Source organism: Tetrahymena thermophila (assembly GCF_000189635.1).
Source record: "Tetrahymena thermophila SB210 genomic scaffold scf_8254803, whole genome shotgun sequence".
NCBI classification, from domain to species: Eukaryota; Ciliophora; class Oligohymenophorea; order Hymenostomatida; family Tetrahymenidae; genus Tetrahymena; species Tetrahymena thermophila.
The window spans coordinates 1626521-1642809 of NW_002476559.1; the positions used below are offsets into that span (position 1 = coordinate 1626521).

Genomic DNA, 16289 nt, shown 5'->3' on the forward strand with positions numbered 1-16289 from the left:
TCATTGAGCATAGATTACAGTTGCTATTTTAAGATTGAAAAACTAAAAAAACTAGGTATAATGTTATAGCCAAAAATGTAATAATTTAGTTAAATATTATAGATTATTATTTTGAGCACTTGATACATTTAATACCATTTTTAAAAATTGTATTATCAAGTTAATAAGATTCTTTCCATACCTTTCCTTTTATATCACAAGTTGAGCATAATGCACCTGTAAATCCTTCAGAGCAATATCCTCTTTACTAATTTCCATTACATGAATGATTAATTAAATCACATTTATAAATTAAATCAGAACGATTATCTATTCTCCTATTTTTAAAATTATTCATTATTTATCATAAAGTTTAATTTTAATTAGGATAATTTCTCAATAATTAATACAAATACAAACTAACTAATTTCTGAAAAATATTTTTTGGGATTTATTTGATTTTATGTTAAAATATTCATATTTTTCAAAAATACTATCTTGTGGGTTAATTCGAGTCAGTTTAATAATAAAGAAAATAAAAATGATGATAATGCCAAAAAAGAAATAAAATTTTGAAAAGAATAAAAATTTTTATTTTGATTTAAAATTACTATTCAAATATATTAATTTTAAGAGTTTACTATCATTCATTTTTTTAAATAAAATCACAGGTTGATTGATTGATCTGATAATTTCTGACAAAAAGCAAGAAGGCTAACTAACTACTTATCATTCAATTTTTAAATAAAAACTTATTGAAATTAAGCTGAATTTCAATACCTGGATTAGCAATATTAATGTTTATTTTCAAATGGATTAATAAAAGTATTCACATATATAGTGAATAAATATTATTTATTTAGATAGCCATGAATACTAAATTTATTTTTTCAAATTAATCACCTAAATGTTAAGTTAGTTGTTTTTAATTATTGAGAAATTATATGATATTATTAAAATTTTTTTTTGTATGAAATATATTTATTTTTAAAATAGAGAATTAATTACCAATAATCTTCTCTCAAAAGTATTTAGTCTGAATAGCATGAATAGACTTAATTCATATCACAATTTTTGCACTCAATTTTTTTATCTTTGGTAGGATAAACTAATGAATAAGTACCGTTTTGACATTATACACATTCCTACAATAGACAATTTTAACAAATTTAATTATAAAATTCTCCTGTTTTACAACTTCTAAATTCGATTTTAACCTCTATGTTGTCGATATCATTATATTGATTAGTTTTATTGACAGCTTTCATACCGCTAAGTTATAATTACATCGTGGCTTGTGAAGAAGGGACTCCTGTTATTTTTAAGTTATTCATAAAGCAACCTATTTATTTATCACTTCTATATGAGTATCCAACTAATGTAGCTCCATCTAGCTTTATATTCTGATACTACAGTTAGGAATTTATATTTTACAAATAAGCTTTGCAACTATATTAGCTTATTTCTTAAATTAGTTACTAACTTAATTAATCAGTAATAGCTTTTAATTTATAAAATAAATTTTAACCAATAGAAAACAATATATTCAAAATTAATTTATATATATATATATATATATATATAACCTTTATCCTAAAAATCAACTTAATTGATAGGATCTGAAAATTCATCAAAAAAGTTAATGGTCAGATCGAAGTCAGTAAGTCCACTTTGAAAATCACTAAAAGTAAATTAAGGAAATTCAGAAAGCACATTAAAGTTCTTGCTAGGTAATATAGTTGCACTTGTGGGATAGCTCGAAATAGTGTTTCCAAATATAATAGCACTATTATCTTAGCATATGTTGTTCTAGTATGTTTTACATGAGTCTTTAATTTTAGACTTTTAATTTTTCATAAATGAAGGTTTTAAGTTTAAATATCTTATTGCACCACCAATACCAGCTTTGTTATTTATAAATTTGCAATCAACAATTTAAAAATCAGAGCTGTCTAAAAGTATAGCACCTCCGCTCCTTTTTTAAAATAAAATAACCATTCAATCAAAAAAAATAGCAATTAATTGCAAAAATAAAAACAAACATACCCTTTTGCTAAGTTATTTTAAAAGCTGACATTCTTAAATAAAGATTTTTCTCCTATAGATTATGAAATGTAAGCAGACCCTCCATCACCAGATGAGAAACTGCTAAAAATGGTGACATCCTCTAGATTAAATGAATCTACTTAGCTAATATACACAAATCCTCCAAGTTAGCTTGCGGATGTATTTTGAGAAGATGATTAAATTATGTTCAAAAATCCCTCTTAAATGAATAGGCAACCTCCTAATGGAGAAAAACATTTTTAGAATTAGCTTTAACTAATATTTAATTAGGACTCTTATGAAAAAATAGAACCTCCGCTTATAGTACTTTTATCCCCTTTAAAAGAACATTAACTGATAAACAGTTAACTCTATAAAATAATTAGAGAACCTCCGTTATTTGACTAATTCGACTCAAAGATTACATTAATTATATTTACCTAAGACTTTTAAGCTACAGTAAAGACTGAGATTTGCTGTTTTGTAGGCTTTGAATTATTTTATTTTATTTAAGAACCTAATAAAGTTATATTCGACTAAGTTATAAGCAAAGCAGACACAATTATATTATCAGATATAGTAAAATTTTAAAGAGTTCCAAGTTGTGAATTTTATAAGACCATAAGATTCTAAAAGCCTTAATTCTATTACAAACTGATGTTTTTCATGGATATATTTTATACCTGTAAACTAAATATTGAGTTTTAGTTAGTAAAATTTGCAATGTTTAACAAAGCTGAACCAGAATTAAAATATAATTAGGAGCTTTTAATTGAAACTATAGAGAAGATAGAAGGTTAAATTTATTTACTACTTTAAATTTCAACTTTTTCCAAATAAATTGTATCATTTAGTATTTATTAAGTGATAACTTACTATTGATGGTAATGATCTATGCTATTTGAGTATTAGAAGAGCATCATATCTTGATTATTTGAAAATAAAATATTCATAAATTAATAATTTTATATGGTAAAGCTTTTCACAAAAGGAATAGAAGAACCTCTGCTACCACTCAAAGTAAATTTATTAAATGTTACTTAATTAGAGTTTTAAATAAAAATAGGAGCTAATTATTATTAGTCATTTTGTTTAAATGTTATATTTGAGTTTTCAAATAAGAAATTTGTAAATGAGATTTATGAAGTAGTGTTGCTATTAATATCTTCCTAAAAGTTAAAAAGTATAACCTAGCTAAATTATGATTTTTTAACATTTATTTAATCGAAACTCATATTATTAACTTAAGTAAAATTAAAAAGATTCAAGATTTAATTACTTTCTAAGGTAATATTTTGTAAATACAGTTTATTAAATTAAACTGATTATACTTAAGATATTTAAAATGAATATAAGATTTACGATGCGAGTTTAACATTATTAAGCTGAAAAGACATAATATTTTTTACATTATATATTTAAATGTCATTTTTCGTTTCTAATGGTTGGAGTTAGAGGTTTTCCAATATTATTTAATAATATTAATTAAAAGATTAGAAAATATTTTCTGAAACATATACAACCTGAAATTATGTTTCTGCACTGCTAACTGTTTCATAATTTATTTATATTGAAGTTATTTATGAAAATGAGGCTTTTGGTAATGGTTATATAATTGTCTAGCTGCTAATTGCAAGCTTGAAAAGAAGCCTTTCAATTAAATAATAGCTTTTTAAATAATCGAAAAGTAATTATATTTAAAATAATGTTTAAGTAAATAGCTCTTATGGAATATTTTCTTAGCAAATTTTTTCTCCCTGAATTGGTAGTTAAATTCTTCCTAGCTGAGTAGCAGAGTAAAGTAAAAGTTGAATATAGGTATTTTGAGGTGTATCAATAACAAAATAATTAGAAATTTTTCCTAAAATATACCCTAAATAAGAAAAGTTGCCTAGCATAATTACTTGAGCTTTAGCATAATCTATTTAGTAAATAAATATCTTGTAATCGTAAGCATCAATAAAATAGTTTTTATTTATGAATACAATTTAGTTTTGATCTGGAGTATATAATTCAGGAAAATTTAAGCTATTAGTAAATCTTCCATATGCGAGTTATTTATAATTTTTAAAAGAGTTTACCTAATATACACCTACACAGTGTTATAAAATAATATCGAAATCTGATTGCACATCTAATTTAAATGTGTATCCTATGCAAGGACTAGATATTTGACTAATCAAATTAAATTACCCTATACTATATATTCCTAAGTATAAATCATTTACTCTTTTAACAAAAATCTTATTAATTTAATAAAAAATTAATATTAATTTTATTTAATTTAATTTTACTAAAAAACTAAAAAAAAATAAATTACAGATTTTTTAAAAAATTTTTAATTAACCTATTTGGGAGGTGTAAACAATTTTTTTATAATTAATTTATTTTTGAATGAATAATAATTATAGAAAGTTGAAAGAAGTAAAAAAAGAAATTTATTTTTCAGTATAACCTCCTATTTATTTTATACTTAAATAAATTAATTACCTTGTCTGTGAACTGACTAATTATATGAACTTAAGAATTAATACCTTAAAATTGTATAAACTTTTATTCCGTAATGATGAGCTACTTAGAAATTTAAATTATGGCAAATTATCCATCAAAAAAAGATACATAAATTAAGAACTGATCACTTTATGCTACAAAAAGGAAATTAGAAATAGCTTAGCCATTGAGTTTAGTATATATTTATTACTAAAATTGATTTACTATTTAATTAAGTGAGTATAAAATAACTTCTCCTTGAGTGGTTGTAACAATAAAAGATCTTATTTCATCTATACTTTATAGCTTAATAATAGATTGATTTTCATTTAAAATAAATTGCTGGAACGTGGAGTAGTCATCAGTATTAAAAATTGTTAACTCATTTTAGAAGGAACATATAAGATATGAAAAAAGTAAAGTGTTTCTCAAGCAATAATACCTTTTATTACTTAAGATGCTAAAACTTTTAGTGTCGAAAAAAATTAGCTATTACTCGACAATCAAACATGCTCTCTAATTCTGTCCTTTTAAAAGTAAAAATTTGCTCTATGGCTCAACAATGTTACCTTAACTATTATAAAAATCAGTATTTGTGTTATAGATAAAAAAGCCATATTCTAATTTCTGAGTATTAAAATTCCATTTCTAAACAAAATTTTAATTTTAATGAAAAATAACAGTTTCATTGTCAATTTTCAAAACTGATTAAACGCCTAATAAATTAAAATGATTATTAATTAATTAATTAATATTACTTGAATAAAATATTTTTAATTCATATTTACCTGATTTTTTATAAGATTATGAATTTCCATATGGCACAATAAAGTCTAATAAGTTATAGAAACCAAATAAACCAGCCTATTAAGAGCCATAAATAAGAATATTGTGATTTAAATCTAAATATAAAGTGTCAATCTGTTATTTGCAAACCTAAAGAGTATTTTTTAAAATCAAATTTGGATAAGTTAATTGATAGATATTTCCATTATTATCTCCAATGAATAAATAGTTGTTGTTGAAATCTAGACATTCTACATTAAGTTTCGCCTAAAGTGTATTTTGATAGCTTTAAAAATTAATTATAAAATTAGGAGAAATTTCAAATCAACTTATTAAATTTTTATAAAAATATACAGTAGATTTAAAAAATTAAAAGAAGAGTAGTCCCATGTTATGACTTTGAGGTCGTCTCTGTTTTAATAAAATTTTTAATATACTTTTAGTGAGTAAAGAGTGTAAATGATTTTTGGAATAGAAATAAATTTATTTATAGCAAATAATATATATTTTTTATTTTAAAAGATCTTCTTTCACTTTGATTTAAGAATCAATTCATAAAATAAAATATAATTTAAGAAAGTGATGGCGGCATAAAAGGTGTTAATAAATATGCCCATAAATAAAATGATAATAACCCAATATTTTGATAATAAGTATTTAATTAAACATTTGTTACCCGATAGAAGTAATAATCATCCTTGTACTATCTATGATCACTTGATTAACCCAACCACTATGTGCATGCTAAAAGATGAGTGGGCTAGATTAGGAGTCATATACTCTAATATCTCCATTTTACTAAATTTAAAAAAAAAAAACTATTAGCAGATGCTGGTTTTATTTATATAGATTAATTAATTACGTCCCATGTAAATTGAAAACCTCTAAAATGATCAAAGTCCCCATATATACCAGTTACAACCAGTCCTATGCTCAAACTTTGGTAGTCTATTTGATATGAGAACCATGTATACTAGAATAAAATATAATTAAATCATTCAATATTTTAAAAAAGAAAGTAAGTTATTTTTTTAGTTAGTTAATTAAATACCAGCATTAGAAGAGCTTTGTTAGTTTTAATATCAAAGCTTATTTAAACAGGTAAACCGCATTTAATGAGTTTTATAAATTTGAAATTGTTATTTAAGTCCCATACTAAAGAATTTTGTGGAGAGCAGCTAGCAAATAATCTATTTAAATATTAGTCATAAACCAAAAAGTTTAATTATTAGCAGTCTTGGAATTATAAACTAAGATCGCCTATATATTGGTAAGTATTTAGCTAATAAACAGATATTTTATTTGATGTCAGAGTCCCAAATTGTATAAAAAGCAAATTTTATGATGGAATTCCAAAGATATAATTTGCATCAGATATGTCAATACTTGGGAAAGGAGAGAGATACAATTACGTTAACGAATTATATATATATACTTTGTCAGCTAATATAAATATAAGGCCACTCTACATCTCAAAGTAGTAATTGATGATATGATTGATTTATATCTGTTGGATGATACCTAAACTTTACAATGGCTTTTAAAAAATCTATTTATTGAAGAAAAAAAAATTATTATATTAAAATAATTTTATATTTCTAAATAATAAATAGCTCTACTTTTTCATTAGACATAATAAAAAGATTATTATATTAGGAGTCTATAATCTGCACTAATGATATCAGGTAATTTAAAATACCTTTAACTATGTAATTAATATAGTTAAATATAAATGAATTCCCATTTTTATAGGTTACTATAACAATATTTAAATCAGTATAAATATATAGCTTGTAAATTAAATTAGAGTCAATCTTCAGATAATAAAGTAACCCTGCATTAGAAATATTTATCACATATAAAGTGTATTAGTTGTTTATTGCTATCAAAATGGATTTAGAATTATCACATATATAATTCAGAATTGGTTAATTTTATAAATTAAATATCATTGTTTTATCCAACAAGTAATTATAGAAGTTTATTTGATCATTTATAAATTAAATTAGAACTTACTGCTCCTCAACTAACTAAATCATTAAGGCATTCTAGATAGCTTAAAAATTAATCTATTTAGCTAGCTAGAATTGATTGGTTGTATAAGAGAAAATCTTTTTAAAATTTTATAATTAAAAGAATATTTAAAATAAATTGATAATTACTGATATAAAATTTGTTAGGAAGCAAATAAATCCTCGAATAAATTGAAATTACCTAGATGTATTATTAATGTAAAACAAATAAGCTGAGAGTTACATTATTAAAGTGTAAATACAAAAAGGGATTTTGTAAGCTTTAAATAGGAATAGGGTTATTTAACTATGCGTTTTGATAGAAGTAGCTAAAGAGAAAAACTTAATTTTAAATTTAAATCAGTATTTGCTAACTTTACTCTATTAAATATACTGTTTGAATTGATAGATTTGGTTGAGTTTAAACAAAAGTTCCATTAAATATCAAAGTATGGTTACTGTCATTTTAAAATCTAAATATCATATATTAAGTAGTAACCAACCCAATACCTAATAAAAATCCATTTGTTTTATCTTAAACAAATTAAAAATCTTAATGCATAGTATTATTAAAGGGGATTTTAAGAAACTCTATAAGATGACCAGTTCTATAATTAATAATTGCTACTGCATTTTCCTATTCTAATGAGGCACTTGTAACATACTGAGCTATCTAAAAAAATAAAATTAATCTTATTTTTAACAAAGCTTAAAAGTTTAAGCAACCTATGAAAAGTAAATTGAGAGAATAGTAAGTAGAGTAGAAAAATTATAAATAACTTAATTAAATTCATATACTTGAATTCCATATTTTTTTAGCAACTTAGGTTGTTAAGATAAACAGGAGGATTCAAGTATTTAATTGTAAATTGAGCCTTAATTAATTTTTTTGATTGTGGAGTTTAAAAAGGAGAAATTATAATATAAAAATAAAAATTTATTTATTTATTTATTTACCTTGTTAAGTTTTTTATCTAGAATAAAAAAAGATGGTTATGTAATAAAAATTATATTACTCTCTAAGATATTATCAAAATAAGACCAGTATTAAATCTAACCACTATGGTTGAGCAAGATAATTCTACATAATTTTATTATATTTATTTATTTATATTCAGAATATTAAGAATCTAAAATAAATAAATGTTTACCTATTTAATTCTGGATCGACTTAGATTTGCTAGTAATAATCGTAATTCGTTGCTCCATATTATAAATAATTTGTAATATAAGTAATTTTCATTTTTATTTAATCGAATACAGAAATTGTTTATTAAGAAGCTAGAATTATTTAATTTTCTATTATGTAAGCCTAAATAAAGATATTTTTGATTAATGATATTGTCTTAAAAACTATTGGCTTTTAGGTTTCAAGCGAATAAGCAAAAAAATACTAATTCGAAACTATGACCACTTCATTAAGTTAACTTATATATCCAAATTTAAAATCTATCACTTTATCTACAATATTATATTAAGAATCTTAGAAATCACAGCTTAATGACTAAAAATTTGGCTCATAAATAATCTTATTTTACTTAATTTACCATACCTAGAATAGATTTGAATCTCCTATAACAATTAATTAGTCTTCTTGCTAATTAACTAAGACAGATCTAGGTACTTAATTTATTTGTTATTAAAATTATATTTATTAACTCTAATATGAAATAACAAAGTTTAAATTATTTTAAGTTTGGTACAACACAGCTATTTGATTTTGAGTCAGATATATTGATAATAGAGAAGCAAATTAATTGATCTGGAATAGTGATTAAAAATTATTTGACAGTATATCATAAGAGTTGATTCCTCCTTGAGAATCAACCACTAAAAATCTTCTATTTTACTTATCATTGATGCATTTAATCAAATTCCTTTATATGTTTAATTTTTATATTAAAATACTTCCATTTTAATCTAGCTATTTCGAAAAATCTATTACAAATATCTTTTTTTAATTAAATAAATGAATATATATATTAATATTAAGTATATCTAAATAAGTAATTACATGTGTAGAATTCCATGTAAAAACAAGAGATTCTTGTGAGTTTAAGCAAGATTCTTTATTTATGCTTATATCCATAGGTATTTGCATTATTTTTTACTTTAAACCATTCATAGGATTCCAATCAATAATTCTACCCTTACCATCAAGAGTATGTAATAGAGATATTTTTAAAGTGATTCTATCGTCTTTATCCACTTGATAAAAGATAGTATCTTCTTTAATCTGTTCTTGCTAGTACTACTAATTAGTTTGTATATTGAAGATTCTTAATTAAAATGGTGTATAAATTATCACAGCAATATCCTCTTACTAGTTCATAGGATTTGACTTCAGTAAAGCCATTTGCTGAATTTAAAGATCTGTACCAGACACCGCATTTTACCAAAACGGACAACCTACGCTAATTACTCTTACGTTAAAGATTGCAAATAAAATTATCTAAAAATTAATTCGAAGTTATTTTCTATTACTCATTATCGTAAACTTTGTTTATTTTTAAGTCAATATATAAATTAATTCAATAATATAAAACAAGCAAAAATATTTTGAAGCATTTAGAAAAATAAACAATTATTTAATAATTTGAATATTTTGTTAAATATTTAATGAAATCGGCAATACTCTTTAATTTACACTTTATTTTCTAAAGGAAACAGCTTGATTTCGTTCATAGTAAGGTAAATTATATTTAAAATAAACAATATTTATTATTAGGTGCAATCTTCATAATAATGAAATTATATTTTTGTTTTTCTGTTGATAAGTTTGTGTATATAAAAAATTTTAGTCCTCATTTGTACAATTAAATTTTTCAAAAAACTAATTCCAATATATTGTTTGTTTAATTATTTATTTTCTTAAATAAGTATACTTGTGGCATTGATAAAATCTTAAATAAGATTGATTATTTATTTGTGTAAAAATAAGTGTATCTTTTTTGTTTTTAATCACATAATTCAGTAATAATTATGGATATTGCTCTAATTAAATTTGTAAGCCCAAAATTTTAGATATTATTAATGAATTTTTAATTGTCTGTAAATCTTATTTAATTAATTCTTATTGACAAAATAAAGGAGTAAGTAACATCTTTATTAAACATTTGACTTATTTTAAAGATAAATTATGCTTTGGTTATTATTTAAAAGTGAATATTACCTTTTATAAATAAAATATAAATATAATTATTCTATTTTTATTTTTTTAAAATATAAATGACACATGAATAAATAAAAAACTTTTATAATTTATTTAGTTACTTTAGAATATTTTTCATTTGATATAATTTTATTTTTTAATTTAAAGATTTCTTTTTAAAAGTAACAAGTTAAGTTTATATTATTTAGTTCTAATTTAGCATAATAACCCAATTATTTTAGTATTATTTTTGAAGCTTTATACTAATATTTTTACAATAACTTTAAAATATAAAATTAAATAATTATTTTTTGATATACATTAAAATCTGCTTGCTATATTCTTGATAAATAGAGTGTGTGTTGTGTTGTGTTGTGTTATCCTTTCAAAAATGAATGAAATATTTTTTGAATAACCTTTCATTCCAAAATGAATTAAATTTTTTTATAAATTTGAACTCAAAAGTGAATGAATTTTAATTAAAAAGTTTTGAATTAAAATGAATGAATATATTGATTTATCAAATTAATTTTTTGAAGATTAAATTATTATTCTAATATTCTGTAATTATTCTGATTCTATCCTTCCCATTTCCTAAAAAATTTCAAAATTTAAAAGGATCACTCCTGAAAGATTAATTTCTTTAGAAAGCATCATTAAACCATAAAATATAAATAAATACAGTAAATAATATTGTTTGATTTTGATTAGCCTATTTCTAAATTTAAAACTATTAAAATTATAAAAATATATTTATTTTTTTACAAAATATATTCAAAAACATTTTTATTAATATATTATTTTGTCAAATATTTTAAAAACCACTCTACACACGCTCTACAATTTTTCAGAACTACCAAAAATGTGAAAAATAATAAATGGGGTTTTGTATCTGATTGTAAATATAAATTTCACTATTTCTTACTGCTATGTATCTGGACATTTTCAGCAAGACTATTATGTAGTTTGGTTTTTGAAATTTATAAATAATTATTTAAGTTATTAAAATAAATATGTTATTAAAAATCTATTGGAGTCATAAATAAATATCTTTTGATTTTTAATTTTTTTATAATTTTAATTTTAATTAATTATTTTATGACGTAATAAAAACTTGTTCTTTTTGTTACTTTTTTAATAAAATTTACTTTATTTGTTATTAATAATTTATTTATTTACTTATTTTCCATAATTAATTTTATACAAAAAATAAATTTGTTTTTGCTTAATTTAAAAGTATGATAAATAAATCAGCAACAATAATTGCTCTCACTGCTATCCTTATTGTGAGCTCATTTTTTGGAATCACAAAACTTCAAAATTCAATAAATAATACTAATAACAATGATCCAATAGATGAGTTTACTTAGAATGCTGGGTACTATCAACTAGATTTCATTGAATCGTAGTTATCTGATGGTAGTTTTAGTGCTATTTTGAAATGGATCCCTTCTCCTAATGAGATTGAATTAAAAACATCTCCAGTTATTAGAGACTTAAGAGCAACTTTCCAAGTTGATGCTAATGATGAATGTGAGTTCAAAATAACTGATCTTAACAATTCCAGATTCCATCTTCCTGAGAACGAACCATATCCTTATACCAAATAAAGATACAGCAAAAAACAAAAAGAATTTAATTTGTTTGAGACAGAAATCAGCTAAGTTGGATAGAAATTCTATTTTGAATTAAGAAGAAAGAGCACCCAAGAAGTTATCTTCTCAACTAAAGACTATCCTATCTACTTTACTGATAAGTATATTGAAGTTTCTACTTAAATGAAAGACTCGATGATATTCGGCTTAGGAGATAGAAGAACAGATTTCCTTCTTAAATCAGGCAAATACTCTTTATGGGCTAGAGATGCAGCTGATGTTGATAACGGAACCCCCGGAAAAGAAATATATGGATTTCATCCTATGTATCTCAGAAGAGATATTATAAACAATTAATTTTAAGTGACTCTTTTCAGAAACTATTATGGAATGCAAGTTGATTATGAGCAGAATTCACATTTAACTTACAAAGTTATTGGAGGAAATATTGATTTTAAGTTTTTCATAGGTGACTCTAATCCAGAAACTTCAATTAAGCTCTATCACAATTATGCTAACGGGTGGATATTGCATCCTTTCTGGTCTTCAGGTAAATGAATTACAATGTTGATTAATTAATTTAGGAAATAATTTAATTCTTTTATTAATAAAGTAACTTAGTAATATTTTAACAGAAAGGATAAGAATTACAACTAAATTAATAAATTTCATACAAAATTAATTGCTAAACTAAATTTTTTAATTAAAAGGTTTCCACTAGTGCAGATGGGGTTATCAAAACTCTGATATGCTCATGGATGTTTGGGATAACTTTAATAAGTATGGAATTCCTTTTGACTCTCTTTGGACTGATATTGATTACATGTACTAATATTAAGACTTCACAATTGACTTTGAAAGATTCAACATTACTCAAATGCAGCAAATCTACAATTTGTAAGCTTTTTGTAATAATAATATTCATCAATAAAAACTATTATTCCAAACAGATCTGACAGCAGAGGTGTACACTGGAGTAGTATAATTGATGTAGGAATCTCTTTAGACAGCTACGCTGCTCAAAAAGGACTAGATATGAACGTGTTCATTAAGAGTGCTAAAACAAACGATACTTTGGTTGGTAAAGTTTGGCCAGGTGAAACTTATTTCCCTGATTTTAACCATCCAAATTCAACAGAATTTTGGTATGAGGGTTTGAAAAATGTCTCCAGCTTCGGAATCATCTAAGATGGTATTTGGATCGATATGAATGAATATTCTAATTTTGTTAATGGAGAGATTGTTCCAGATTAAAATAAAAAAACAAAACCATTTTTAACTTCTGATTTGTCTTCTTCTTTGCCTTTCAATCCTTTAGGTAGAATAAAAATTTTTGGTTAAATTTCATTCATTAATTAATTATTTATTTATTTATCAAAAAGGTGATTAAGAAATTGAGTACCACACTCTCTCTTTAGATGCTTATCATTATAGTGGATAGGATGGTATTTTGTATAACTCAACTAACGGCTACATTCCAACTTAATACGATTTGCATAATCTTGATGGATTTGGTGAAGGTATAGCTACCTATAAAGCAGCTTAAAAACTAGGCAAAAAACTTACCTTTATTCTTTCTAGATCTACTACTGTTGGTAGTGGAAAGTAATTAATTAATTCCCTAATAAATAAACCATAATTAATTTTATTTATTGAATATAAAATATAAATTAGATATGTCTAGCATTGGAATGGTGATGGATTTTCAACATGGGAGTATATGAAATTAAGTATCCCTTCTATTATGAATTTTAACATGTACGGCATTCCTTTTAATGGAGATGATATTTGTGGATTGATGTTCAATGCTACAGCTTAAATATGTGCTAGATGGTAATAATTGGGCTCTTTGTATCCTTTTGCAAGAAATCACAATAATGCTGATGCTTCTTCCTAAGAGCCTTATGTGTTTGTAGACCATCCCTATGTACTTTCTTCTACCATAAAAACTCTTAATGTTAGGTAATCAAATTTTTTATTTTTCATTTGATTTATCTATATTTCAAATAGGTATTAACTTTTGAAATTCTATTATCATTTGTTTGTTAAGGCTAATGGAGTTGGAACTATATTTAGGCCTTTATTCTGGTCATATCCTAGCGATGATAATGCATACTAATATGAAACTTAGTTTATGATCGGAGATTATCTTATGGCTGCTCCAGTAGTAGAGGGTGGTGATGAAATTAAGGAAACTACACATTCTTGTGTCTATATCCCAAAGTAGGCTGTCTTTTATAGTTTTTATGATTACACTGAATACTAGGAAGGTGAGCACTGTTATGAAGTTCCTTTTGACTCAGTTTTACCCCTTTACATAAAATCTGGTAAAATCTTGCACATATAAGATAAAAATAAAGTTTTAAGAAGCAGATTCCTTGATAATAGATTTAGTCTACTGATTGCTTTAGATTAAAATAATTATGCAGAGGGTTCTATGCTTACAATTGACGACTATAACAACGACGAAAATATCATTTCTAACTGCGTTGAGCAACAAAATTGTATTGTAGACATTAAGGCTTAAGGCAATATGGGTGAAGATAATTCATCATTTACTGTTGATCTCAGAATACAAAAAGAAAAGATTAATACAAACTTCTAAACTGTTATTATTGATAAGATAGTAGTTATAGGAATTAAAGTTGATGGTAAATCTTAATCAAAGACTATTTTCTTGGAAGAAAATCCTTTAATAGTTGATGGAGGTGAAATATAATTAGACTTATAGTTCTAAATATGAGCTATAGTAAGAGAAAAGGATTAACATAGATTTAAATTAAAAACTAAAATTAAGATAAATTATATATATTTTTTTCTTGTTCAAGTAAATGAAAAAATTTTTTTATTAGAATAAACGCATAAAAAAATATATTTAAAATTAGTTATAAAATTATTATGATTGGATTAGAAGAGCTTTTGTAAATCAATAAGTGATTAAATATATTCTCAAAGATTATTTAAAATTGGATATATTAATAAATTAGATTCTTCATTACTTTCTAATTAAATAATGATCTGTTATTTAAATTATTGAAAATTTATCAATTTATATATACATAGGTTTAGCTATTACTGCAAGTTAAATCTAAAGTGTTGCCTCATTTTGCTCAATAATCTGATTTAATTCAAAACATTTTAAACTTTATTCATACAATCACAAAATATGAAGAAATAGGGGAAAAAAGTAATTAATTGAATAACAATCTAAATTTGTTAAAAATAAATTAAAATTTAATTTTTCTAACAAAAAACAAATAAATAATTTCATCATGCATTCATTAATAAAATAAAAATGAATTTATAAAAAAATTTCAAATAAAAAAAATCAATAAATACTTAGTAAATAAAAAAATTTAGGGTTAAATATATTAGTACTTTCTATATTTATATTTTTTTTACAGCAATTTAATGATCATCAACTTAAAAGATATCATAAAAATGAAAATAAATCTAAAGTTCAAAAATAAATATATTTAATTTTTTAGAAGATCTAATTTTAGTACTTAAAAATATGGTATGTGTATTATTTTTAAAAATTTGTTATTTTAATTGCCAAATAAAATTTTCACAATTGAAATAAATTGGATTAAAAATAAAATAATTTACCTTAAAAATAATATATAATTATAATTTAATTTGTGTAAACATATATTAAAATATGATTAAAAAAATATAACTGTTTTTTTATCAAAATTTGAAATTAATATTTATTTTAAAAAATTTAGGTTTTTTTACTCATTTTATACTTATAAAAAATAAATAGGTTTTAATGAATATCAAAAAATAATCTAATACACCAAAAATTAAATTTTAAAGAAAATAAAAAGAAAATCAAAATTGATTAGAATATAGTTACTAAGATAATTAATTTTTTATGTGGAGTGAAAAGTGTAAGATTTTGTTGATTTTGTAAACTTAGAGTATTAAATTTTAAATAAGTAACAAAAATGATGTGATAATTATAAAAATTACTTTAAAAATAAAGAATGTAATTAAAAGCATCTTTTTCTGGATGCCTATTGAACAATTATTCTAAATTTATAATTCATCGTTTGTGGAAAAGGTTTTTTATAAATATAAGTTATTATTTAAAGTAAATAATTAAATTAAAAGAAAAAGCAAAAGCAAAACAAAATTCGCTTAATTTTAATGATAGAAAAGTCTAAGATACTAACGGCAATTGGGATTGTAGTGGCTGTTGTGATTTCTGTTTATGGAATTCACTAA

General features: G+C 22.9%; 2 protein-coding genes across 2 annotated transcripts; one reads left to right on the forward strand and one right to left on the reverse strand. All coding sequences in view use genetic code 6, as the record gives it.

Moving 5' to 3' along the window:
* TTHERM_000013889 (transmembrane protein, putative) lies at positions 1-9801 on the reverse strand (the record flags this gene model as incomplete). The annotated part of the gene is made up of 15 exons (XM_012795690.1): positions 1-23; positions 127-317; positions 988-1480; positions 1566-1954; positions 2026-4268; positions 4516-5231; positions 5304-5587; positions 5978-6099; positions 6164-6274; positions 6353-6850; positions 6921-7412; positions 7516-7986; positions 8271-8394; positions 8465-9264; positions 9328-9801. 15 exons carry the CDS (start codon positions 9799-9801, stop codon positions 1-3), a joined length of 7431 nt encoding a protein of 2476 aa, XP_012651144.1.
* Positions 9802-11702: 1901 nt separating this feature from the next.
* TTHERM_00013890 (family 31 glycoside hydrolase) lies at positions 11703-14802 on the forward strand (the record flags this gene model as incomplete). Its single annotated transcript, XM_001008368.1, has 6 exons — positions 11703-12609; positions 12770-12956; positions 13010-13377; positions 13442-13664; positions 13734-14021; positions 14070-14802. 6 exons carry the CDS (start codon positions 11703-11705, stop codon positions 14800-14802), a joined length of 2706 nt encoding a protein of 901 aa, XP_001008368.1.
* Positions 14803-16289: the final 1487 nt, after the last annotated feature.